General features: G+C 46.2%; 1 protein-coding gene across 1 annotated transcript in view; it reads left to right on the top strand.

Annotated features, from left to right (window-relative positions):
• The window catches only part of LOC149445231 (heat shock 70 kDa protein 12A-like), a 95934-nt gene that overhangs the window by 45118 nt on the left and 24630 nt on the right, over positions 1-26186 (top strand). Inside the window, exons 3-6 of the mRNA XM_089654068.1 lie at positions 3229-3356; positions 10452-10638; positions 17551-17655; positions 19375-19491. Coding sequence (XP_089510194.1) covers positions 3229-3356; positions 10452-10638; positions 17551-17655; positions 19375-19491 — 537 coding nt within the window. The remainder of the gene's footprint in view (positions 1-3228; positions 3357-10451; positions 10639-17550; positions 17656-19374; positions 19492-26186) is intronic.

The following is a 26186-nucleotide window of genomic DNA, read 5'->3' as shown; positions in this document are numbered from 1 at the left end:
TCCTCCTACAAGCTTGAACCAGTGCTCAGCCAGACACTGATAGAAGTCACAAGACTGCTCTAACTGCTGATGAGAAAAGGTATTTAGCAGTTTATATTTACTAAAAATGTGCATTTCCATGTTCTATGTACTGTGGGAGACCAGATATAGTGGATGCAGGGTCCATGGAGACCAGATATAGTGAATGCGGGGTCCGGGGAGACCAGATATAGTGAATGCAGGGTCCGGGGAGACCAGATATAGTGAATGCGGGGTCCGGTGAGACCAGATATAGTGAATGCAGGGTTCGGGGAGACCAGATATAGTGAATGCAGGGTCCGGGGAGACCAGATATAGTGAATGCAGGGTCCGGGGAGACCGGATATAGTGAATGCAGGGTCCGGGGAGATCAGATATAGTGAATGCAGGATCCGGGGAGACCAGATATAGTGAATGCAGGGTCCGGGGAGACCAGATATAGTGAATGCAGGGTCCGGGGAGATCAGATATAGTGAATGCAGGGTCCGGGGAGACCAGATATAGTGAATGCAGGGTCCGGGGAGACCAGATATAGTGAATGCGGGGTCCGGGGAGACCAGATATAGTGAATGCAGGATCCGGGGAGACCAGATATAGTGAATGCAGGGTCCTAGGGAGACCAGATATAGTGAATGCAGGGTCCGGGGAGACCAGATATAGTGAATGCAGGGTCCGGGGAGACCAGATATAGTGAATGCAGGGTCCGGGGAGACCAGATATAGTGAATGCAGGGTCCGGGGTTTAGTAAATCCAATGTAACAATGTACACTATATAGCATTTCCCCCCCCCCATTTTGTAGCCTAGGTTCATATTTATGCAAGTCAGGATTGAATGCAAAATTGACACGCACAGAAAAGCACTGCCATTAATCCTTACGCATGTGCCAAATCACATTATGCCTCAGCCCATGCGGTTTGATGCAGCATGATTTTTAGAAAGGGCAGGGGACTTCTTTCTCCACATTCCAAGCGAGTAGAGCAGTCCATAGAAATAAATGGACTGCCCTACATGCGATGTGTGAAACATATGTACGCTCCCGTGCACAACCCGTGATCTGGAATTGCTGTGATCCTGCCCACGATTCCAGACCACGGCCAAACACATGACAGGCGTTTGGATGCCATTAAGAATAATGACACCCCAAACGCAGTGTGATTCTGCCACGATTGTTGCGTGACGCAATTGGGAATTGTGATTGCTTTCTATGTCCCCAGAGGTGCCTCCTCTATATCCTCCCTGAGAAAGACTGGCTAGCCAGGTCTAAATTCAATCAGATTGGATGATTGCTGTCACATTTCTGTCACTGGGGTCACTTTACAGAATTTGTGAAATTTTTATTAATTCAATAAAAATTAATAAACATGAATTCCTTCTTACAATATCAGCAAATTATCATTATTCATTGTGTTACTCTAAATCAGTGGTCTCCAAACTGTGGCCCGGGGGCCAGATGCGGCCCTTTGCATGCTTGTACCCGGCTCTTGGGGCACTATTTTCTTCCACTGATGCCAACAACGGGAATGATTCCCCCCACCACCACCACCAATGAAGGGGCACAATTGTTCCCAATGACAGCAACAATGGGGGCCAATGACACCAATGATGGGGCACAATTCATCCCAATGGCACTAACAATGGGGCCCGGTGACACCAATGATGGGATGCTATTCTTCCCACTGACATCAACAATGGAGCACAATTCATCCTAATGACACTAACAAGGGGTCCCAATGACACCAACAATGGGGCCCAATGACACCAATGATTGGGCGCTTTTCCTCTCACTGACACAAATGATGGGGCACAATTCATCCCAATCACACCAACGACAGGCCCAAATGACAACAATGATGGGGCACACTTCATCCCAATGACACCAACAATGGGACACAATTCATCCCAATGACACCAATGATGGGGCACACTTCATCCCAATGACACCAACAATGGGACACAATTCATCCCAATGACACCAATGATGGGGTGCTTTTGCTCCCTCTGACACCAGTGATGGGGCATAATTCATCCCAATGATACCAACAGTGGGACCCAATGACACCAATGATGGGGAGCTGTTCCTCTCACTGACACGAACGATGAGGCATTGTTTATTCCTACTGACGTTGGGACCTTTTCTACTCCCACTGGCCACAATCCGGCGCCCTAAATCTGAAGGTCAGTAAACTGGCCCCCTGCTCTAAATGAACCTTTTGTGGTCTGCTGCCTGAAAAAAAAAATGGAAATTGGCTGTTAGATTGGAAGGTGTTACAGCAAGGCACATTTTGCATGTGCATGTGCAACACATTGCTGTAACCCGTCCTAGTATCTATGCCCTCTCACAAGGATCACAGCACTGGCAATGCATTCATCTGCTTTTCTCTCCAGAAGAACAGCGCCATATTTGTTCAGACATCATCCAGGGTCACCATCTACCTCCTGCTGAAGTACAATCATGTAAATCCTAGTGCCTGTGCAGTCCTTGGCCGTGTTCACAAATGTCTGACACAGATCAGCCCCTGCTGCAGCCTCTCACCTTGTGTTTTGCTACAAAATTACAATGTTGCAGTCTGATCACTGGAGGAGAGGAGACTGAGGAAATGCTTCCTCCTGCCTGCAGCAGACTGATGACATCATCTCAGCCTAGGCAAGGTCACTGGCTGGAGGTTAAGGATGAGTTTTTAATGATAAAATCTGGAGATTGTATAAGAAATGATGCTGTTGCTGTATATTGTGACATGTCAGGAATGTATTTATGCAGATGTGTAAAGTTATTTATTTATTTCAGGTACTTATATAGCGCTGTCAATTTACGCAGTGCTTTACATATATATTGTACATTCACATCAGTCCCTAACCCTCAAGGGGCGTAAAATTTAAAGTCCCTAACTCACATTCATACATATACATACTAGGGCCAATTTAGACAGGAGCCAATTCACCTACCAGCATGTCTTTGGAGTGTGGGAGGAAACCCACGCAGTCACAGGGAGAACATGCAAACTCCAGGCAGGTGGTGCTATGGTTGGGATTCGAGCCAATGACCCGAGTACTGCCAGGCCGAAGTGCTAACCATTTAGCCACTGTGCTGACAGGTCCCCGTTATTGAGGTGGCAGAGCTCGGCCATCGGGAACACCAAAGGGGTACAGACTGGCTGCTGGGTGGGAGAGCGGTGATGTAGGGGTTAACCTCTCCCAATTGGCTCTTACAGAAGGACTCGGATTCCGGCTCGGCGGACGAACAGAACTTCTCGGTGGTGGTGGCCATTGATTTTGGCACGACTTCCAGTGGCTACGCCTACAGCTTCTCCAAGGAGCCGGAATGTATTCATATCATGAGGTAATAACTGCACTGCAGCACCGGCGAGGGGGGGAGGGGGATTTATACCATCTGCAGCCGGCAGGACACAATTGGTGTCACATCACTGCTGGAGCGGAGAAGGAGGGGGCGCCACGTGTCTGGGATCGCTCGGCGTTACTTAGATGAGGTCGCTTCATTCATACTTTAACTCTAGAAATCATTTAACTCATGTCACAGATTTGTGGCTGCACTCCAGAGCCTTTATATGATTCAAGAAAAGCCGTATGTTATGCAGTGCAGCACTTGGCTCCATGCACACTAGGAGCTGAAGAAATCCTGGAAAAACACTGGGAAAAAATGCTCATTAGGAGCGTTTTTTCCTGACATTTTTCCATTTTTGTGTCGGGTAGCTGGTTGCTAAAGCGGAGTTCCAGCTGTTTTAGTGCTTCTTAAAAGTCAGCAGCTACAAAAACTGTATTTGGTGACTTAATAAACACACACTTACCTGTCCTAGAGTCCAGCAATGTTCTCACCCACGCCGTTCTTTCTCTCCGCCACGGCGCCGGCATCTCAACTGTGGGCACCAGCTTGCGGCTTCACAGCCTGGTGCCCACTGCACATGTGCGAGTCACCCTGCGCCTCCTAATTGGTCCGGCAGTCTCCTGGGACCTGTGAAAGTTCCCAGGAGAGTGCGGGAGGGAGGAGGGGGCCAAACGTCCGGTTCACTTCGCCGCGACAAACTGAGCCGGAAGTAGGAGCGGATATCTGTCAAAACCAGGTATCCGCTCCTCCCCAAAAGGTGACAAATATGGCAATTTTGGGTGGAACTCCGCTTTAAGAAGCAGCTCCGCAAGCCGGCCACCACATCCTGAAAGCAGAGCTCCACACCAAAGGGGACGTTCCGCTTTAAGCCTTTGTCCCCCGCTACCCATTAAGCATTGGCACCTTTGGGGGGGGGGGAGCGGGTGCCCGAATTTGACAGGTACCCGTTCCCAATCCCGCTGCGATCGCCTAGGCGATCAGAAGCGGAAGTAGTCCTCCCCCCTACCTCCCCGTAGTCTTTTGAGACAAGTGACAGGCCGCAGAAGACTACGGGGCCATTCATGAAGCGCAGCGCTTCTCGCACATGTGCAGTAGGCACCCGGCTGTGAAGCCGCAAGCTGTCACAGCCAGGTGCCCACAATAAAGATGCTGGCGCCAGGGAGAGAAGACGGTCGGTGAAACCAGTGGTGGTGAGGACAACGCAGGACCAAGGGACAGGTAAGTGGCTGTATTTTAAAAGTCAGCAGCTACAGTTTTTGTAGCTGCTGACATTTTTTTTTTTTCAGGTGGAACTCCGCTTTAACAACCATTGACTCATGAATGTAAACAAGAGAATTGCTGGCAATTAACCACTTCCCGATTGCCCTATAGTAGAACTACTGCTACAGGGCAGAAGGGCTGCGCAAAATCACATATATATACATGATTTTGTATTTCCAGGTAGGGGGCGCATGCACGCGCCCTACCCTAGTCACCATTGGCAGCTAAAGATATCGATCACTGGGTCCCAGCTGGAGATTCCCCGCTGACACCTGGCAATCACCGAGCAACACTGACAGGGGAGAGGTCTGTATGTAAACCTAGCATAGCAGAGCGATACAAAGGAGCGTGCTTACATAGTAAAACATACACAGACAACATAGTAAAACAGCACACAGTTAACCCTTTGATCGCCCCAGATGTTAACCCCTTCCTGCTCAGTGTCATTAGTACAGTGTCAGTGCTTTTTATTAGCCCTAATCACTGCATTAGTGTCACTGGGGATGTCAGTGGCAGTTCATCAGTTCCCCCCCCCAGTGTCAGAAAGCCCGCGCAGTCCCGCTATAAGTCACTGATCGCTGCCATTACTAGTATACATAAAAAATTCCAGTATACAGTATATACTGCCATTTGTAGATGCTATAACTTTCATGAAAACCAATTAATATACACTTTTTTTTAGCAAAGACATGTAGCAGAATACATTTGGCCTAAATTTATGCCGAAATTTGATTTTTTTAATTTTTTTTCAACCATACCAGGCCACATGCCTTCAAAATGGGGAGTGATTTGGGGTAGGGCCTCCCCCCAAAGCACCTTGTAACCAAGTTGATGGGCACAAGGGTCTCTTCCCCACAAATCCTGAGCGGTGGTTTTCATGGTCTGCAAACAGGGCACTTATCGGAATCTGGAAGCCCACATTAACAAGGGAGCCCCTAGATCCTGGCCTTCCCTCATATGAATGAGTATGGGATACATTGTACTCCTACTCATTCACAAAACAAGTCCTTTATTAAAAAAAGGAGAAAACAAATCCCCCGAAGTAAATCCTGCATCAATGTGATAACAAAAAAAAAGAGCTTTGCATCCGCTGCCTGACGACACCGTTGCCTCCTGCCACTAAATAAACAAAAGGGCAGGGCCACCCACTGATGTCACCAGGTGACCCCGCCCCCTTGGGACATCATCAATCCTGCATGCAACTTAATGCAGATGGTGTCCTGTTTCTGCAAAACAGAAGTGCTAACCACTAAGTCACTTTGTTGGCCATACATGTGCACCCACCTGCTGCACAGACTGCCCAGGAGCTGCCAATGTACTGGTAGAGTTTCATATGAACGTTCATACAAAAAATCTCGCCAGTACATTCCACTGTGCCATCAGAGACATAACAAGTGTCATTCAAAAGTGCTTCAAAATTTTAACATTCGATTTTGTAATTGTAATTAAATTTCAAGAATGAAGATTAAACCAAAAAAACTGTTTGATTTTTTTTTTATTTATTTCAAGAAAAATAATTCATCCTGCTACATTCCATTTGTATTTTTTGTCACTTTAGTTGAAAATCATTGTTGATTGGACTCCATTAACCCATTGCTGACCGCATAACTCATATATGCTGCCACATGACAGGTGAGCTTTAACGCTCAGCCACCGCTCATATGCCTCCACGGTGACAGGAGTTAAGAGCTGCTGCAGAGCGGACACAGAGCAGCTCGCTGTCCTCAATAGGCAGACGGATGGAAATGGACCCCCTGTCTGTTTTCATCCAGCCCGATCTGACGGACAGAAGGGGAATTGGATCCCCAGCCGTCTCTTTTTTGCATGTTGGATCGGATTGGATGTCGGCGGGTGTAAACAGACACATGTCCGTTTACACCCCGCCTCTCCATAGAGGAGAATGGAGGATCCGATTGGGTCTGCCTGAAAAACAGGCAGGTGGATCCGATCAGAACAGCCATGTGAAAGGGGCCTTAGGAGCATTTTAGCAGCATTTAGCTTTTTTTTTGCTGGAAAGGTGCTCCAAAAAACTCTACAAAAACTATTTATTTTTCTGCTTCTAGACACTGAAGCTCAAAAACCTCTAATATCCTACAGTAGTGTGCATGGACACATAGGAAAACACTATTTAGATTCTGGGAGCAGAAAAAAAATGCTTACAAAAATGCTAGTGTGCATGGAGCCTTACATAATAAACCATCGTCTGCATTTCCAGATTTGCTTCCTTGCCTGAACACTATGCAATTAATCACACGTATTATGTGAATTAAAGCATATCTATAAACCCAACAAGGACAATTTAATAAACTGTGGCTTGCCAGTTAGTTGTGGCTGCAAGTTCAAAAAAATCCCTGCTGATCCTGCCAGAAATCCAGTGTTCCTGTACTGAAATCTCAAGCAGTATTATCAGCCCAATTCTTTCTGTGATCTACAGAACATCTTCCCTCCACGTTATTCAGATGAGAAGGGGAGGTGTTCAGTAGTTCTAACTCACTTTTCTGTCCTGGGGTGACAGTGCTATACCTCCAAAGATACAGTATGGTGGGTGAGTGTTGTCACCTTAGCACAGGAAGTGTGTCATTGGCAGGATCACCATGTGTAGATATAGGAAAAAAGCCTGAACAAAAGAAAACAAATGCAGCCACCACATTTCAGAATTGCTAGGCTGGTGTATATACATTTTTGTTCTTGGAGTTTAGAAGCGCTCTAATTTAACTACAGCTGTGCCACATTTTTAGATGCAGGCGTTATGGGAAAGAAAGTCAGTGATGATTCAGCCGCTTTATTCACATCCGGGTTCCTATGCAGAGGATTATGGGAAAAGGCAGATCTGGCAGCCATGACACTTCAGTGGCAGTCCTGACAGCGACCACTGCCAGCCTGCAGTGACATTTACTAGGAGACAGTGATGTCAGTGAGAGCGCTGTGTGTATAGGAGTGCTGTACTGCCACTGTACCTGTCTGCCAGAAAAGGCCGTCTCACCTGGCATTGACAATCAGGTGACGGCTACCTGTAACTGGTAAAGCTGTACTAAGATGGAGACTGGCTTTGCTGCTTGCCTGGCTTATCCAATGGCTTCAGTACATTATGCATCACTGTCCTGCTCAGGTGGAGTCTGATTCCATCTCACTGGCTGCATGCTTGTACATGGCCAGGCAAGTAGCATTTTGAGGATCATCATGTTATAACTGTGCAGGCTTTTGGCGAATTTCTAGATTGTCACCAAGCACATTCCAAGGCAGAAACATTCTGATCTTGGCAAAAGAGCTGACACTTCAATACAGAAACATAATGTGAAGGGGTAGAGGATGATGTGGTGTCTGTGTCCTGGTGATAGGTCAGCGATCACTCTGACCACACAGGGAAGCTGATTTTGCCAGATCGGGGATGATAGATGGGTAGGGAAGGTTCAGACAGTCCAGGGGAGGGTCAAACGTAGTCACAGGGGAAACGTTAGGATCAGGGCTGGGGCACTCATCCACCTCTCACTGATCGATTAAAAGCTTTCCAGTGGCCCCATTGTCTGACCATCCTTCCAAATGAATCAATTTCCTCAGATTTATTATGTCCTTCCAGCCATTCCTGAAACAATTCATAATAAAATCTTCTTCAGCCTGCAGAACCCAAACCTGCCTGCAAGGGGCGCCAACTGCCCCACTCCAGTGGCAGGTGACAGGTGCTTTTTTCTTTTGACACTGGCTTGGAAAACATGACATGATTAAACAAAAACACACAAATAAAAGGCCAAAATCTTTGTTGGTGAAATTGAGAAATCTCGTTTTTTTTAATTCATCTGAAGAGCTTTCAGTTTCAGAACAACTTACATGATTTAGAGGAGCTGGTGGACATATGCGGTCTATGTAACTAATGATAGTTAGGTCATCTAACCAGGGCCGCTGCTAGACTATTGCTCCCTAGGCAAAACCAGCTACTTGCGCCCCCCCCACCTCCCCCCCCAAAAAAAACTATTTCAAAAACAGTAGAAAATATTAAATCAACAAAACATGAAACTGCTAAAGTTCTTTTAATTTGCAAAAATAAGTGCCATAAGATGCCACCAGCACCAATACAAAGACAAAATCAGTGCCACGGATGGACTGTATATGTGGCTGGCAGTGGCAAGGTGACAGTTGCAGTGAGTGGAGGGTAATGGATCCACACTCTGACAGATCCCAGGCTGGAATTCCCCAGGCAATGGGGGGGAGGTAAAACACTGTGGCAGCAGGCAGCTAAACTGAGCGATCCCATGCAGTGACAGATCCAACACAACACACCACAACCAACACTGACACAGATCAGTAGGCGCTCGAAGAGCAGGCTGTGGGGTTGTGATGATGTCATCACTCACCGACACATTGTACATGTGATGGATGGCCGACCAGCTGGGTCACACTCACACAGACACGAGACATCAAAGTCAGACATCCCTTCCTCTGCAAGCGCAGATCCGCCTACGCTTATGAATGGGAAGACAAGGGCTGGAACTCCACAGTGATCAGCAGCTACTAGCCAGCTTGCAGTAAGGGACTGAGTCTGAGAGGAACACTGGAAGTAGCTGCAGCCCAGCTGCTACACTGGCCCCAGACACCCGGCATCTTCCTCTGTCCTTTATTCCTCCCCTCTTCCTCTGAATGCATTTGCATTCTTACCATTCTTTCCTCCCAAAAGCTGAACTCTGGGATCAGCAAATACTGTACATACTGACATGTGTATTCCTATGTGAATCTCGGTGTGCTTTGTGTATTTCTATCAGATCTGTGCAGTAATCCAGTGTGTTTCTTGTAATAAAGACCGCTCACTGCTGTCCTCTCCTTGAACAGAGTGACTGGTCTTGTCACCACCCCCTCCTGTAGTTTTCTGCAGGCAGCCTGCGATGGGTGGAGCTTGCTGGGCCCCTCCCACGGCTCTGCTGTCTGGACAGGCTATGTACAGCACAGCGATGATGTCACTGCTTTTTTTTACAAGGTAATATCTGGATTGGCAAAGGTATTTGGTGCATATAAAGTGGCCCATTCACCCATTTGGGGTCCAAAGTCGCATGACAAGTTGTACCCCATGTTTCCCAATGAGTACCATTTATATCTGTGTGGCTTCAAGTTGCAGCGACTTGAAAATAGTTCCTGCACTACTTTGGTTTGACTTTCATGTGATTATAGGGCCATAGACTTCAATGTAAACCTCCAAAGTCGCATGAAAGTAGCACCTGAATGAAATACATGCGACTTGTGTGTGATTTTGTACAGCACAAACAGTCATCCTTGGTCCTACACCTCAGTACTGTTGTGAACTATGACATTGACTACCATACAACCTACTTTCTGTGCATTTTGGATGCAGAAAAAAAGCAACTGAAATGCATGTAGTGTGAACTGGCCCTAAGGCTAGGTTCACACCTATGCAGTTTGCGTTTGAGCTGTTTCTGCTTTGCATTTTTGCACCTGCGTTTTTAAAGCGTTTTGCGTGGGTTTTTTAAAAAAAAATTCTATTTTTCTTGTTGCTAGGCAGATATAAAATGCAAAACGCATCAAAAACGAACTACATACTTTCGTGCAGCATTTCCAATGCACTCTAAAGAACTAAAAATGCAACTTTGTGCATTCAAAAAAGTCCCTGACCCTTTCCAAAAAACGCTCCGGGAGAAAACGCTGAGGTGTGAACGTGTCCCATAGGAAATCATGTTAAATGGACTGTACTGAGTTTTTGCAAAATGCTGCAGAAAACGCTTACATGTGAACCTAGGGCTTCACCAACGAACAGGAAATGATCACTTATGAATGTATTAACTGACCATTGTGTTGTAGACTGATGGGAAATTCTTACCTTGTCTATAGGCGGTGGGAGGGTGGAGACCCCGGAGTGTCCAATCAGAAGACTCCGACCACAATGCTTCTTATGCCGGACAGGAAGTTTCATAGCTTTGGGTTTGCCGCCAGAGATTTCTATCACGACCTGGACCCCAGCGAGTCCAAACACTGGCTGTACTTCGAGAAGTTCAAGATGAAACTGCACAGCAGTACGGTGAGTGTTCCGTGACATGGGCTTAGGGACATCTGTACGTGTCTCATTCCGAACCCATCCGCTTCATTCATCCCCTGTATTCCTCTTCTCTTCATATATCCCCCATATACCTCCACTCTTCATATATCCCCCATATACCTCCACTCTTCATATATCCCCCATATACCCCCACTCTTCATATATCCCCCATATACCCCCACTCTTCATATATCCCCCATATACCTCCACTCTTCATATATCCCCCATATACCTCCACTCTTCATATATCCCCCATATACCTCCACTCTTCATATATCCCCCATATACCTCCACTCTTCATATATCCCCCATATACCCCCACTCTTCATATATCCCCCATATACCTCCACTCTTCATATATCCCCCCATATACCTCCACTCTTCATATATCCCCCATATACCTCCACTCTTCATATATCCCCCATATACCTCCACTCTTCATATATCCCCCATATACCCCCACTCTTCATATATCCCCCATATACCTCCACTCTTCATATATCCCCCATATACCCCCACTCTTCATATATCCCCCATATACCTCCACTCTTCATATATCCCCCATATACCTCCACTCTTCATATATCCCCCATATACCTCCACTCTTCATATATCCCCCATATACCCCCACTCTTCATATATCCCCCATATACCTCCACTCTTCATATATCCCCCCATATACCTCCACTCTTCATATATCCCCCATATACCTCCACTCTTCATATATCCCCCATATACCTCCACTCTTCGTATATCCCCCAAATACCCCCACTCTTCATATATCCCCCATATACCTCCACTCTTCATCAATCTCTCATATACCTCCACTCTTCATATATCCCCCATATACCTCCACTCTTCATATATCCCCCATATAGCTCCACTCTTCATATGTCCCCCATATACCTCCACTCTTCATATATCCCTCATATACCTCCACTCTTCATATATCCCCCATATACCCCCACTCTTCATATATCCCCCATATACCCCCACTCTTCATATATCCCCCATATACCTCCACTCTTCATATATCCCCCATATACCTCCACTCTTCATATATCCCCCATATACCTCCACTCTTCATATATCCCCCATATACCTCCACTCTTCATATGTCCCCCATATACCTCCACTCTTCATATGTCCCCCATATACCTCCACTCTTCATATATCCCTCATATACCTCCACTCTTCATATATCCCCCATATACCTCCACTCTTCATATATCCCCCATATACCTTCACTCTTCATATATCCCCCATATACCTCCACTCTTCATATATCCCCCATATACCCCCACTCTTCATATATCCCCCATATACCTCCACTCTTCATATATCCCCCATATACCTCCACTCTTCATATATCCCCCATATACCTCCACTCTTCCTCAATCTCTCATATACAGTTGGGCTCAAACGTTTGCACACCCTGGCAGAAATCATGACATGTTGGCATTGATATTGCAAATATGACTGATCATGCTAAAATCTGTCTTTTATTGAAGGATAGTGATCATATGAAGCCATTTATTATCATATAGTTATCTCTTCTCTGTTTGAATCATAATGATAACAGAAATCACCCTAATGGCCCGGATCAAAAGTTTCCCTCCCCTGGAATGTTTGGCCTTGGTACAGACACACAAGGTGACACACACGGGTTAAAATGGCAAATAAAGGGTAATTTCCTACATCTGTGGCTTTTTAACCCCTTGACGCTGACAGCACACAAGTATGCGGCCTCACGGAGCTGGGCTTTTTTCCGTGGGGCCGCATGTTTGCATACCTGTCTATGTGCTGGGAGCGCGCCGCATGGCGCGCTCCCAGCACAGAGACCGTGGTGTCACTGAAAACCCCAGGTCCCGTTCTAACGATCGGGGACCGGGACTCCTGATTCCGGGTCACGTGATCGCTGTGATAGCCTCTGATTGGCTATCACAGTGATCAGTCACTGTGCAGCCCGGCCCCCTTGTTTTTTCTCTCTCTATGAATGGAGAAGAGAGATACATTGTATCTCTCTAACTCCTGACATAGAGAGATAAAAAAATGTTTGTAAAAAAAAAAAAAGAAGATAAATAAATATTAAAAAATAAAGAAAAATACCTAGATCAAGGTTTGATCTAGTTCAGTGCCAGGGTTAGTGTTTGGGTCAAGGTCAGGGTCAAAGGTCAGGGTCAAATGTCAGGATTTAAAAAAAAAATTTGTATCAGTGTCAGTTAGCGTTAATGTCAGTGTGTTTTTAGGTGAAAAAAAAAAGACAAAAACAAAATGCGTACTATTGCTTCTGGGCTGTACTACGGGTACAAACAACAAATAACATACACATATATGGTATCGCTGCGATCGTCAAGAGCTGGAGAATTTATTTTCGGTTGTTTGTTGGTGGTAGGTTATGGTAGTAACAAGAAACACGCAGCTAAATAAAAAAAATGATTTATTTTTACTATTTTGAGCCAGTTTTCCGTTGATAATAAAAAAAAATTAGGAGCTGTCCATTACCATTTACCACCAAATGAAAGCCCAATTTGTCCTGAAAAAAACACCGTATAATTCACCTGGATGTACAAAGTAGTTGTGATGATATGTACGGTTTTACTAACACATGTCAACTTTGCAGAATTGTGCTTAGGCATTTAGATTTGTTTTACCCTTAGGGGTGAAGGGGTTAAATTGCAATTAGTGTCTTTATAAATAGTCAATGAGTTTGTTAGCGCTCACATGGATGTACTGAGCCGGCTAGGTACTGAGCCATGGGGAGCAGAAAATAACTGTCAAAAGACCTGCGTAACAAGGTAATGGAACTTTGTAAAGATGGTAAAGGATATATAAAGATATCCAAAGCCTTGAATATGCCAGTCAGTACTGTCCAGTCACCTATTAAAAGTGGAAAATTTAGGGATCTCTTGATACCAAGCCAAGGTCAGGCAGACCAAGAAAGATTGCAGCCACAACTGCCAGAAAAATTATTTGGAACACAAAGAAAATCCCACAGGTAACCTCAGGAGAAATACAGGATGCTCTGGGAAAAGACAGTGTGGTTGTTTCAAGGAGCACAATAAGAGATTACTTGAACAAAAATTAGCTGCATGGTTGCCAGAAAGAAGCCCAGTAACAATATGCCTGACAACACCTTGAGACTTGCCTCACCGGGCTTTTTTGTGACATTGGCCCAGTAAAGGCTTCTTTCTGGCAACTCAATTATTCAGCTAATTTTTTATCAAGTATTGTTGCATACCCCTCCTCTTCATTCATCTCCCATATACATCTTCTCTTTATCCACTCCACATATACCCCTCTTCTTCATCCACTCCACATATACCCCTCCTCTTCATTCATCTCCCATATACATCTTCTCTTTATCCACTCCACATATACCCCTCTTCTTCATCCACTCCACATATACCCCTCCTCTTCATTCATCTCCCATATACATCTCCTCTTTATCCACTCCACATATACCCCTCTTCTTCATCTACTCTACATATACCTCTCCTCTTCATCCACTCCACATATACCCCTCCTCTTCATCCAACCCCATATACCTCTCTTCATCCATTCCCCATATACCCCTCCTCTTCATTCATCTCCCATATACATCTTATCTTTATCCACTCCACATATACCCCTCCTCTTCATTCATCTCCCATATACATCTCCTCTTCATCCACTCCACATATACCCCTGCTCTTCATTCATCTCCCATATACATCTACTCTTTATCCACTCCACATATACCCCTCCTCTTCATTCATCTCCCATATACATCTCCTCTTTATCCACTCCACATATACCCCTCGTCTTCATCCACTCCACATATACCCCTCCTCTTCATCCACTCCACATATATCCCTCCTCTTCATCCACTCCATATATATCCCTCCTCTTCATCCAACCCCATATACCTCTCTTCATCCATTCCCCATATACCTCTCCTCCTCATTCATCTCCCATATACATCTTATCTTTATCAACTCCACATATACCCCTCCTCTTCATTCATCTCTCATATACCTCTCCTCTTTATCCACTCTACATATACCCCTCTTCTTCATCTACTCCACATATACCCCTCCTCTTCATCCACTCCACATATACCCATCCTCTTCATCCATTCCCCATATACCTCTCCTCCTCATTCATCTCCCATACACCTCTCCTCTTCATCCATTCCCCATACACCTCTCCTTTTTTCCATCCCACATATACTTCTCTTCTTCATATACACTATATTGCCAAAAGTATTGGGCCTCCTGTCTTTACACGCACATGAACTTTAATGACATCCCAGTCCAGGGTTCAATATGAGTTGGCCCCGCCCTTTGCAGCTATAACAGCTTCAGCTCTTCTGGGAAGGCCGTCCACAAGGTTTAGGAGGGTCTCTTTGGGAAGGTTTGACCATTCTTCCAGAAGCACATTTGTGAGGTCAGGCACTGATGTCGGGGGAGGAGGCCCGTAGTCTCCGCTCTAATTCATCCCAAAGGTGTTATATCGGGTTGAGGTCAGGACTCTGTACAGTCCAGTCAAGTTCCTCCACCCCAAACTGGCTCCTCCATGTCTTTATGGACCTTGCTTTGTGCACTGGTGTGCAGTCATGTTGGAACAGGAAGGGCCCATCTCCAAACTGTTTCACAAAGTTGGGTGAATGAAATTGTCCAAAATGTCTTGGTATGCTGATGCCTTAAGAGTTCCCGTCACTGGAACTAGGGGGCCAAGCCCAACCTCTGAAAAACAACCCCACACCATAATCCCCCCTACACCAAACTTTACACTTGGCACCCAGACATGTCCATCAGATTGCCAGACAGAGAAGCGTGATTGGTCACTCCAGAGAACACGTCTCCACTGCTCTAGAGTCCAGTGGCGGCGTGCTTTACACCTCTGCATCCGACGCTTTGCATTGCACTTGGTGATGTAAGGCTTGGATACAGCTGCTCGGCCATGGAAACCCATTCCAAGAAGCTCTCTACGCACTGTTGTTGTGCTAATCTGAAGGCCACATGAGGTTTGGAAGTCTTTAGCTATTGACTTTACAGACAGTTGGTGAGTTCTGCACACTGTGCGCTTCAGCATGTGCTGACCCCGCTCTGTCATGTTATATGGCCTACCACTTGGTGGCTGAGTTGCTGTTGTTCCCAGTTGCTTCCACTTTGTTATAATCCCACTAACAGATGACTGTGGAATATTTAGTAGCCAGGAAATGTCACGGATGGACTTATTGCCCAGGTGGTAACCTATCACAGTACCACACTTGGAGTCACTGAGCTCCTGAGAGCGACCCATTCTTTCACAAATGTTTGTAGAAGCCGTCTGCATGCCTAGGGGCTTGATTGTATACACCTGTGGCCATGGAGATGATTGGAACACCTGAGTCCAATGATTTGGAGGGCTGGCCCAATACTTTTGGCAATATAGTGTATTTCCCAATATACCTTTCCTTTTTGTCTATTTCCTATATACCTCTCCTCTTCATCCATTCCACATCTCTTCTTCAATCATCCCTTCCCCGAATACCTCTACATTCAACTCCCATATACCGCGCCACTTCATTCATCCCCTATATACCTTTCTGCTTCATTCATCTCCCATATACCTCTCCTCTTTATTCATCTCCCATGTACCTTCCCTCTTCATTCATCTCCCATATACCTCTCCTCTTCATTCATCTCCCATATACCTCTCCACTTCATTCATCTCCCATATACCTCTCCTCTTCATTCATCTCCCATATACCTCTCCTCTTCATTCATCTCCCATATACTTCTCCTCTCCATTCATCTCCCATATACTTCTCCTCTCCATTCATCTCCCATATACCTTTCCACTTCATTCATCTCCCATATACCTCTCCTCTTCATTCATCTCCCATATACCTCTCCTCTTCATTCATCTCCCATATACCTCTCCTCTTCATTCATCTCCCATATAACTTTCTGCTTCATTCATCTCCCATATACCTCTTCTCTTCATTCATCTCCCAAATACCTCTCTTCTTCATTCATTTCCTATATACCTCTCCTCTTCATCCATTCCACATATACTTCTCTTCTTCAATCATCCCTTCCCCGAATACCTCTACATTCAACTCCCATATACCGCGCCACTTCATTCATCCCCTATATACCTTTCTGCTTCATTCATCTCCCATATACCTCTCCTCTTTATTCATCTCCCATGTACCTTCCCTCTTCATTCATCTCCCATATACCTCTCCTCTTCATTCATCTCCCATATACCTCTCCACTTCATTCATCTCCCATATACCTCTCCTCTTCATTCATCTCCCATATACCTCTCCTCTTCATTCATCTCCCATATACTTCTCTCCATTCATCTTCCATATACTTCTCCTCTCCATTCATCTCCCATATACCTTTCCACTTCATTCATCTCCCATATACCTCTCCTCTTCATTCATCTCCCATATACCTCTCCTCTTCATTCATCTCCCATATACCTCTCCTCTTCATTCATCTCCCATATAACTTTCTGCTTCATTCATCTCCCATATACCTCTTCTCTTCATTCATCTCCCAAATACCTCTCTTCTTCATTCATTTCCCATATGCCTCTCCTCTTCATTCATCTCCCATATACTTTTCTGCTTCATTCATCTCCCATATACCTCTTCTTTTCATTCATCTCCCAAATACCTCTCCTCTTCATTCATTTCCCATATACCTATCCTCTTCGTTAATTTCCCATATACCTATCCTCTTCATTCATTTCCCATATACTTCTCCTCTTCATTCATCTCCCATATGCCTCTCCTCTTCATTCTTCTCTCATTTGCATTCATATTATAATAAGTAATATGTAGAAGAATTATGATTGCAGTTATATTCATCTGACTGCACACACCATATAACAGGTTTTTTTCCCCCCACACAGGATCTCACTATGGAAACTGATCTTATCGCTGCCAATGGCAAGAAAGTGAAAGCTCTGGAGATCTTCGCCTACGCGCTGCAGTACTTCAAGGAGCAGGCACTGAAGGTGATGGGAGCCCCCCTCCCTATATACTGGATTCCAATTAATGGGGAGAGGGGGTACCCCGGTTTCCTGGCTGTCCCCATTCTTTCTGTGTCACTGTCCAGAAACAAGTATGCAGACCATGTTCTCTGGTGTTCACCACAGCCCAGGAACCAGCATTCTTACAAGGGGGTCCCAATAGTAGGACCCTTATTTTCCTCCGCATGAGCGTTCTTCATTCTGGCCAAAACCCATTTACATTTTACAAAAGAATTTGTAACTCAGCCTGCAGGAAATATTTAAAGTATATCGAAATCTAAAATGTTTTCTTTTAGTTTTGGATGGATCAGATTTATTTTACCACCTGTGTCCTTTTGAGGAAATTTCCCTTCACTTCCTGTCCTGGAGACACAACAGGAAGTGAGAGATCTCTCCAAGTTTGGGGAAATCCTCTTTTAGGGCCAGGTCGCATTTCAGCTGCTTTTTTGCTGCATCCAGAACGCACAGACAGTAGGTGGTATGGTTGTCAGTGTCATAGTTCACATCAGTGCTTGCAGGTCCAGTGCGTTCTGGTTGCAGAAAAAAAAGTAGAACAAGCTGAATTTTTCCTGCACAGAACTGTACTTGGTAAATCACATCAATAACGCACCGGAATGCACCAAAAACGCACTGGAACGCACATGACCCTATTTCTATCGAAGACAAAGAGAGGGGAAAAAATTAACTGGAACGCATCAAAAAACACACTGAAACGCGTCAAAAACGCACCGGAATGGCATACCAATATTTTTTTTAATAAAACTTTGTTTCCTGAATACCTTCATTAACCTCTTCATGCCGGCCGCACACAAATGTGCGTCCTCCTGGAGTCTGGGCCTAGAAGCCGTGCGGCCGCACATTTTCGTACAATTAGCAAAAAACATATGTGCTGAGAGCGCGCCCCCTGCGTGCTCCCAGCACACATGTCCGGTACTCACGGAAAGGTCCTGGTCTGCTCTTCCAATCAGTACCTTTCCCGATCATGTGACCGCCGTGACAACGCATCACGGCGGTCACATGATCCCTAAATCCCGCCCGTCCCGCCTCCGGGCTTCTGAAACTCTTAAAGGGCCGGGAGGCGCCGGCGGGAAGAGGTTAAAGTGTTTCTAGAGCCTCAAGGATTTTTACCTTAATGCATTTTATGCATGACCATGAAAAACCTTCTGTGTAGAATTCCCCCCCCCACCTTCTACTTATCTGAGCCCGATCGCAATCCAGCGCTGTGCATGAGAGCTGCGGCTCTCCTGGCTTTGTTCCTCCTCACTGGGCAGATCGTCAGCAGCAGGAGCCATTGGCTCCCCCAATTGTCAATCAACTTAAGTGATGAGGGCACTGGGCTGTGTCAATGGCTGCAGCAGCAGGACTTGGGAGTGAGCCCGCTTGAGTGCCCCCATGGGACTTGGCTTCCTATTGGGGGCACCAGCAAGAGGGAAGGAGCCAGGAGCTCTGGCGGGGGGACCTGAGAAGAAGAGAATCAGGTATGTTCTGTACAATTCTATTGCACAGAGCAGGTAAGTATAGACATGTTTGTTTTTTGTTTGTTTTCCTGTAAGATCACGTTATGTCACCACTGGGTCTCTGTGCTTCTCTGTGCAATGCAGACAGATCATGGCTAATGAGAGGGGTTGGCAGGGTGCTGTACAAAGCTTCCTGAAAACATTATTTCAGGCTTCTGTCCTCACTCTCTCTCTCTTCTTCCTGCAGGAGCTGAGTGACCAGGCCGGGTGTGAGATGGAGAACAGCGAAGTCCGATGGGTCGTGACCGTCCCCGCCATCTGGAAACAGCCGGCCAAACAGTTCATGAGACAGGCGGCATACAAGGTAAGTCCCAGCCGACGCCAGCTGGAGGAGATCGAAGATTGTTTGTAGTGGGGTGTCAGGAGCCTCTCCTGTCCATGCTGCCACCACCACCAGGAAAGGTGCAATGTGCTGACACCCAGGGGCGGACTGACCATTTGGAAACTTGGGCACTGCCCGAGGGCCCGGGGTCACAGCAGGTGTACAGACCCAGGAACTCAGCTCAAGGATGGTGGGAACCCCTCATAATGGGCACAGCAGGTATACAGACCTGGGAACTCAGCACAGGGATGGTGGGAACCCCTCATAATGGGGACAGCAAGTGTGCAGACCTGGGAACTCAGCACAGAGATCTCTCCAGCAGAGCGTCTGACAGAAAGATAAACCTGGAATATGAATGTCAGTTGGCAGGGGATGAGGTGGATCATTATGTCTGTGCTTAGTCTGCTCCCCACTATCGCAGCGATTTTGCGGTCACACAGCATCGGCCAACAACTTCTCTCATCTCCTCCATCCAACTCACCTATCTGACCACCCAAGTGACCTGACATAAGCTGATCCCAGTGTTGTGATAGAATTCTCCAATTTGATTGGTTGTTGGTGGGGCTGCGTCCTGTCATTATTATGCAGCTCCCCCCTTTGCCAGGAAATCTCTTCGAGTCGCTCAGCGACCATCCGATACATTAACCCCGGTCTCAGGTGGGTGATAGAAATTGATTAGCAGAGATTTATCACCCGCTGGACGCAGAGTCTGCAAGAGACTCGTCTATAATCTGATGTGGAGATTACAACGTCCCCCATTAACAGGCCATGTTTACCGGAAAAACTGGCAGATAGAGTGTGGCCCCTGGGGGCCCCTTCGACCATCACACAGCTTCAGAGGAAGTTCAAGGAGGGATAAGATGGAGAGTGGTGTACACTGATACAATGTATATCACAGGAGGGACAGGCATATAAAATGCTGTCAGTTTCGTACTACATACATGCCAACTGTCCTGGTTTTCTTGGGACATTTCCCCAAATTAGTCCCAATAATGCTGTGTCCTGGGATCACAGCATCCCCCTTTTGGGAGTTAAAGCAGAACTCTGGGCAATTTTTTTCCCCATGCAGTGGGCCGCACTGCATGGGTTAACTGCTTGTTTTATCTAGGGGTGAACACAGAGCTCATACTTACCCGATCCTCCGAAAAACAACACTCCCCCACAACCAGCAGTGGACTGTTCCTGATGTCCTCACCTCCAGAGCCAGTCTATGTGATGACTCCAGGAACAGTCCACCTCACAGGACCACTAGCCTGGGAGGGGGGGCAGGAGCTGCAGGGACTGGTCTTGTGCGGGGGGGGGGGATCAGTGGATTAGGTGAGTATATCTCAGCTCTTCAATCCCCTAGACCAGGGGTCTCCAAACCGTTAAAACAAAGTACCAATTTACTGCCCTTCAGACTTTAGGGGGGCCGGATTATGACCAGTGGGAGTGGAAAATGCCCTGGCATCAGTGGGAGTAAGCAATTCTCTAGGCTTGGCGGTCAGTGGGAGGAACAGTGCCCCATCGTTGGTGTCAGTGGGATAATTAGATCCCCATTTGTGGTATCAGTGGGAAGAACAGTGCCCCGTTGCTGGTGTCATTGGGATGAACAGTGCCCTATCGCTGGTGTCAGTGGGAGAAACAGTGCCCTATCGCTGGTGTCAGTGGGAGAAACAGTGCCCTATCGCTGGTGTCAGTGGGAGAAACACTACCCCATCGCTGGTGTCAGTGGGAGGGACAGTGCCTCATCATTGGTGTCAGTGGGAGGAACAGTGCCTCATCATTGGTGTCAGTGGGAAGAATAGCGCCCAATCGTTCGTGCCAGTGGGAGAAATAGTGCCCCATCGTTGGTGTCAGTGGGCAGAATACCGTCCCATTGTTGGTGTAAGTGAGAGGAATAATTCCCTTAATGCTATGGGTAGCACAGTGGCCAAGTGGTTAGCACTTCCACCTGGCAGTACTAGAGTTGTTGGTTCAAATCCCAACCATGACACCACCTGCCTGGAGTTTGCATGTTCTGCCTGCGTGGGTTTCCTCCGGGTACTCTGGTTTCCTCCCACACTCCAAAGACATGCTCGTAGATTAATTGGATCCTGTCTAAATTGTCCCTAGTATGTGTATGTATGAATGTGAGTTAGGGACCTTAGATTGTACTCCCCTTGAGGGTTAGGGACTGATGTGAATGTACAATATGTATGTAAAGCGCTGCATAAATTGACGGCACTATATAAGTACCTGAAATAAATAGATAATGGTGTCAGTGGGAGGAAAAGTGTCCCAATGTTGGTGTCAGTGAGAGGAATCGTGCCCTCATTGGTGTCAGTGGGAGGAATAATGCTTCTTATCAGTGGAAGGAAAAAGTGCCCTAGGGGCCGGATAAAAGCAAGACTGTGTGACCCAAGCCTCCCCCTGTACCGCCAGCATCACCAGCAGACGGAATAATCTCTCCAGAGATAATGTTACATAGAGCAAGTCTTTCCTTTTTAACAAGTCATCACAATGATCAGAATTGATTTTTCCTTTTTTTTTTTTTTTATTTTCCTCCTCCGGTGAAGAGCTTAATGGAGTCCTCCAAGCATCCCCCGAGTGGCCCCCGCGTGCCCTTCTTATTAGGCGCTGGAAGAGGCTTTTATTATCCGGATTTATGCTGCGTCTCTCTTTCAAAGCCGCATACGCATCAAACAAGCCTCACATTGAGAGACCCCTCCAGACAGGAGCCAAACGGGGACTAATGGCTTGTGAGAGCGTCGCAGACAATGAGCGCACTCTCTGCGCTGGAAGCTTCCCCGGACGTAATGCGTTCCGAGCGTGTCATGAACACAATGTGACACTTAATTCCCCAGATGTAAACAAGACCGCGCCATTTCCACCGTCTGACAATGACCCTCGAAAACCTCTTACGCCAGACGCCCATTACAGGCTCAAGATTACCACGTTGTTGGTTTTTTTTTCTCCTGAAAATTGTAGAAAGAAGAGTGAAGAGCTAAATTGCTTAACTGCTAAAAGATATCAATAATAATATGGAGAAGAGTGTGAAGAGCTGGACAATGGGCGTCCTCCGAGCCAGACGTGGCGTTCACTGACCGTGGGGTCTACAGCTCAGGGAGTGATCACACTATCCATAGTATACTGCGAATGATCCCCGTCTACTCATTCATACTGAGACACTGCATTCTCTATGACGCCTTTTCTCCTACAGGCGTTTGGCAGCAGACAAATGCGTTAAAAATCCACATTTTTTTGGCGTGCGCGTTCACGTGTTAACATTTGTTCTTGCTTCTGCTGTTAATGCATTCTCTGGCCGCAATGTTAATTTATTCTGGCTATTAGAATGTATTAAAACGCAGTTGCTTTTTTATGCTCAAAATGCTCTCCTGAACTCAACTTTGCTGAGTTTGTTCCTGCCTCTAAACACCTATAGTGTACATGGCCACACAGGTTAACATGGAGGGATTAAAAGCTCAAACGCCTGTAAAAGCAGCATTTCTGAGAACATTTGTGCATGAGCGCATGTGTGGTGACCGGCATTTTTGTACACCAATGCAGGTCTCTGCAAGGGCACATTGAGAGCAACTGTTCTATCCGTGCCCCATTCACACTGCAATGGAGTGGACAGGTGTAGAAAATTCAGCAAGTTTGTGTTTTCCTGCACCGCATTGGAGTTCACTTGTTACGCTGCTTTGTGTCATTTTGATAAAGTAAAAGAAAATAGAAAAAAGGTTAACAGTGACCAGGGGCGGACTGACCATTTGGAAACTCGGGCACTACCCGAGGGCCCGGGGTCAGTAGGGGGCCCCATGAGATGCCCCTGGTACCTTTTTCATAGGCTTTTTTGAGTTTGGGCAAGGACACAGGGGCCCCATGATCCCCTATTGCCCGGGGGCCCCATGAGTTGTCAGTCCGCCCCTGACAGTGATTTACATAGTCTGGTGGAAAAAAGACAAAAGTCCATCCAGTTCAACCATAAAAAAAAAAAGTTAGAATCCTACACCCAGTTGGTCCAGTTGATCCAGAGGAAGGCAAAAAAAACCCAGCAAAGCATGATCCAAGTTGCTCCTGCAGGGGAAAAAATTCCTTCCTGATCCCCCGAGAGGCAATCAGATATTCCCTGGATCAACTTTATGTTAGTATCCAGTTATATTCTGTGTATCTAGGAAAGAATCCAGGACTTTTTTAAAGCAGTCCACTGAGCTGGCCAGAACCAACTCTTGCGTTGTATAAATGCAAAAATCCACCACCAACCACCATCGGTATAAACGAATGAAAGATCGCACACTAAAATGGATCATTTTAGCTTTTGGGCTGGTGTGGATGAGCCCTTAAGGACTTTTGTTTGTACAGATTGTTACTTGCTTCTGCTTTGTAGTTACTGATATAGGCCATCACAACTCACATAAAGTGTAAGTTCACCTTCAGGAAAATTTTCCAAAAATCCCTTTATGCAATTTTATATCCTCTGATTAGTACATACCGGTGCTCCTCCTTTTGTAAATGGTGCAAATTTTGAAGCGCACAAAAAATGCAGACCCTTCACCCCCTCTTTCTTGCCGTTTGCAGGACAGACTGAACATTACAATAATGTGCCCCCTAGCAGCCACTCTGGGCCAGGGGCGGACTGACAACTCATGGGGCCACCGGGCAATAGGGGATCATGGGGCCCCTGTGTCCTTGCCCAAACTCAAAAAGCCTATGAAAAAGGTACCAGGGGCATCTCATGGGGCCCCCTACTGACCCCGGGCCCTCGGGCAGTGCCCGAGTTTCCAAATGGTCAGTCCGCCCCTGCTCTGGGCCATTGAAAATGTGCATGTACAGTCACCTTCTCCCTTCACTTTGTAGAGATTTCCTCCCACTTCTTGTTGTGTCTCTGGGACATGAAGTGCAGGGCACCTTTCCAAGGAGATGCACTAAGAAAACTTTTTACTACTGTATCCAAAACTAACAAATGTTGTGGCAATAATAAGAACTATGACATTCACATGCAGCCCTCTTTTCAAAGTGCTCATTTCCTGGCTGCTGTGAGTGCAGTCTGGGGAACTGTCAGGAGGGGAGGGTACATAAACTGATGGTGTGGACTGGCCGGGTCTCACGGAATGGAGGATTCTATACCTTATGGAGTGGAGTTTCTGGACTTCATGGAGTGATGATTGCATACCTATTGGAGTGGAGTATACAGACTGTGGAACAGAGGATTCCATATCTAACGCAGTGGAGTATAAGGATCTCATGGAGCAGAGGATTCTATATCTAATGGAGTAGAGTATGAGAACCTCATGGCTTCAAACCTAATCATGAGCAGAAGATTTAATTTCTAATCGAGTGGAGTATCCTGACATCATGGAGTAGGGCATTCCATATTGAATGGCGTGAAGTATATGGGCCTCATGGAGTGGAGGATTCTATACCTAATGGAGGGGAGAATCCAGACCTCATGGAGCATTCCTTAGTGGAATGAGTGTCTGGACATGAGCATAGGATGCACATCCTAATGGAGTGGCAGATGCATAACCTGATCTTATACCTTATGGAGTGGAGTATCTGGGCCTCATTTAGTGATGATCCATCCCTAGTGAAGTAGAGTATCTGGACTTTATGGAGTAGAGCAGGAGTCTCCAAACTTTTGAAACAAAGTTTACTTCCCTTCAAACTTTAGGGGGAGGGCGGATTGTGACCAGTGGGAGTAAAAAATTCCCTGGCATCAGTAGGAGTAAACAATACCCTAGGCTTTGTAGTTCCCTATTTCTTGTATCAGTGGGAAGAACAGTGCCCTGTTGCTAGTGTCAGTAGGAGGAACAGTGCCCCGTCATTGGGATCAGTGGGAGGAACAGTGCCCTATTATTGGTGTCAGTGGGAGGAACAGTGCCCCATCATTGGTGTCAGTGGGAGGAATAGCGCCCCATCGTTGGTGTCAGTGGGAGGAATAGTGTCCCATCATTGGTGTCAGTGGGAGGAATAGTGTCCCATTTGGTGTCAGTGGGAAGAATAGTGCCTCATCGTTGGTGTTGATGGAAGGAATAATGCTTCGTATCAGTGGAAGGAAAAGTGCCACAAGGGCCAGATAACAGCAAGCAAAGGGCCACATCCTGCCCACAGGCCACAGTTTGGAAACCCCTGGAGTAGAGGATTCCACACCTAATGGAGTAGAATATATGGTCCTCGTGGAACAGAGAATTCCATATCTAATAGAATGGAATGGAGAATCTGGAACTTGTGAAGTGAGGGTTCCATACATAATTGAGTGGACTATCTAGAACTAATGAGTGGAAAATTTCATACCTAATGGACTGAAGTATCAAGACCTCATAGAGTGTAGGATTCCATATCCAATTGTGTGGCGTGTCTGAACCTAATGGCAGGAAGGATTTAATAACAAAATGAGTGGAGTGTCTGGATTTAATGCAGAAGGTTCTATACCTAATGTACTGGAGTATCCAGACCTGATGATTGGACAATTTCAAGCTTAAAAGACTGGAATTTCCAAACTTCATGGGATGGAGGATTACATACTGAATTGAGTTGAGTATCTGGACCTCATAGAGCAGAGGATGCATAACCTAATGGAGTAGAGTATTCAGACCTCATGGAGTGGCAGGTGCATAACCTAATGCTAGACTTATGATGGTTGTTTTCCTAATGGAGTAGAGTACCCAGACTTTATGGAGCAGTGGATCCCAAATCTAATGGATTGGAGTGTCCAT

Source organism: Staurois parvus, unplaced genomic scaffold (genome assembly GCF_062004578.1).
Source record: "Staurois parvus isolate SC_StPar_1 unplaced genomic scaffold, SC_StPar_1.0 ptg000737l, whole genome shotgun sequence".
Taxonomy (NCBI): domain Eukaryota; kingdom Metazoa; phylum Chordata; class Amphibia; order Anura; family Ranidae; genus Staurois; species Staurois parvus.
The sequence above is the reverse complement of the archived record's forward strand: the minus strand, read 5'-3'. Positions and strand labels throughout refer to the sequence as shown.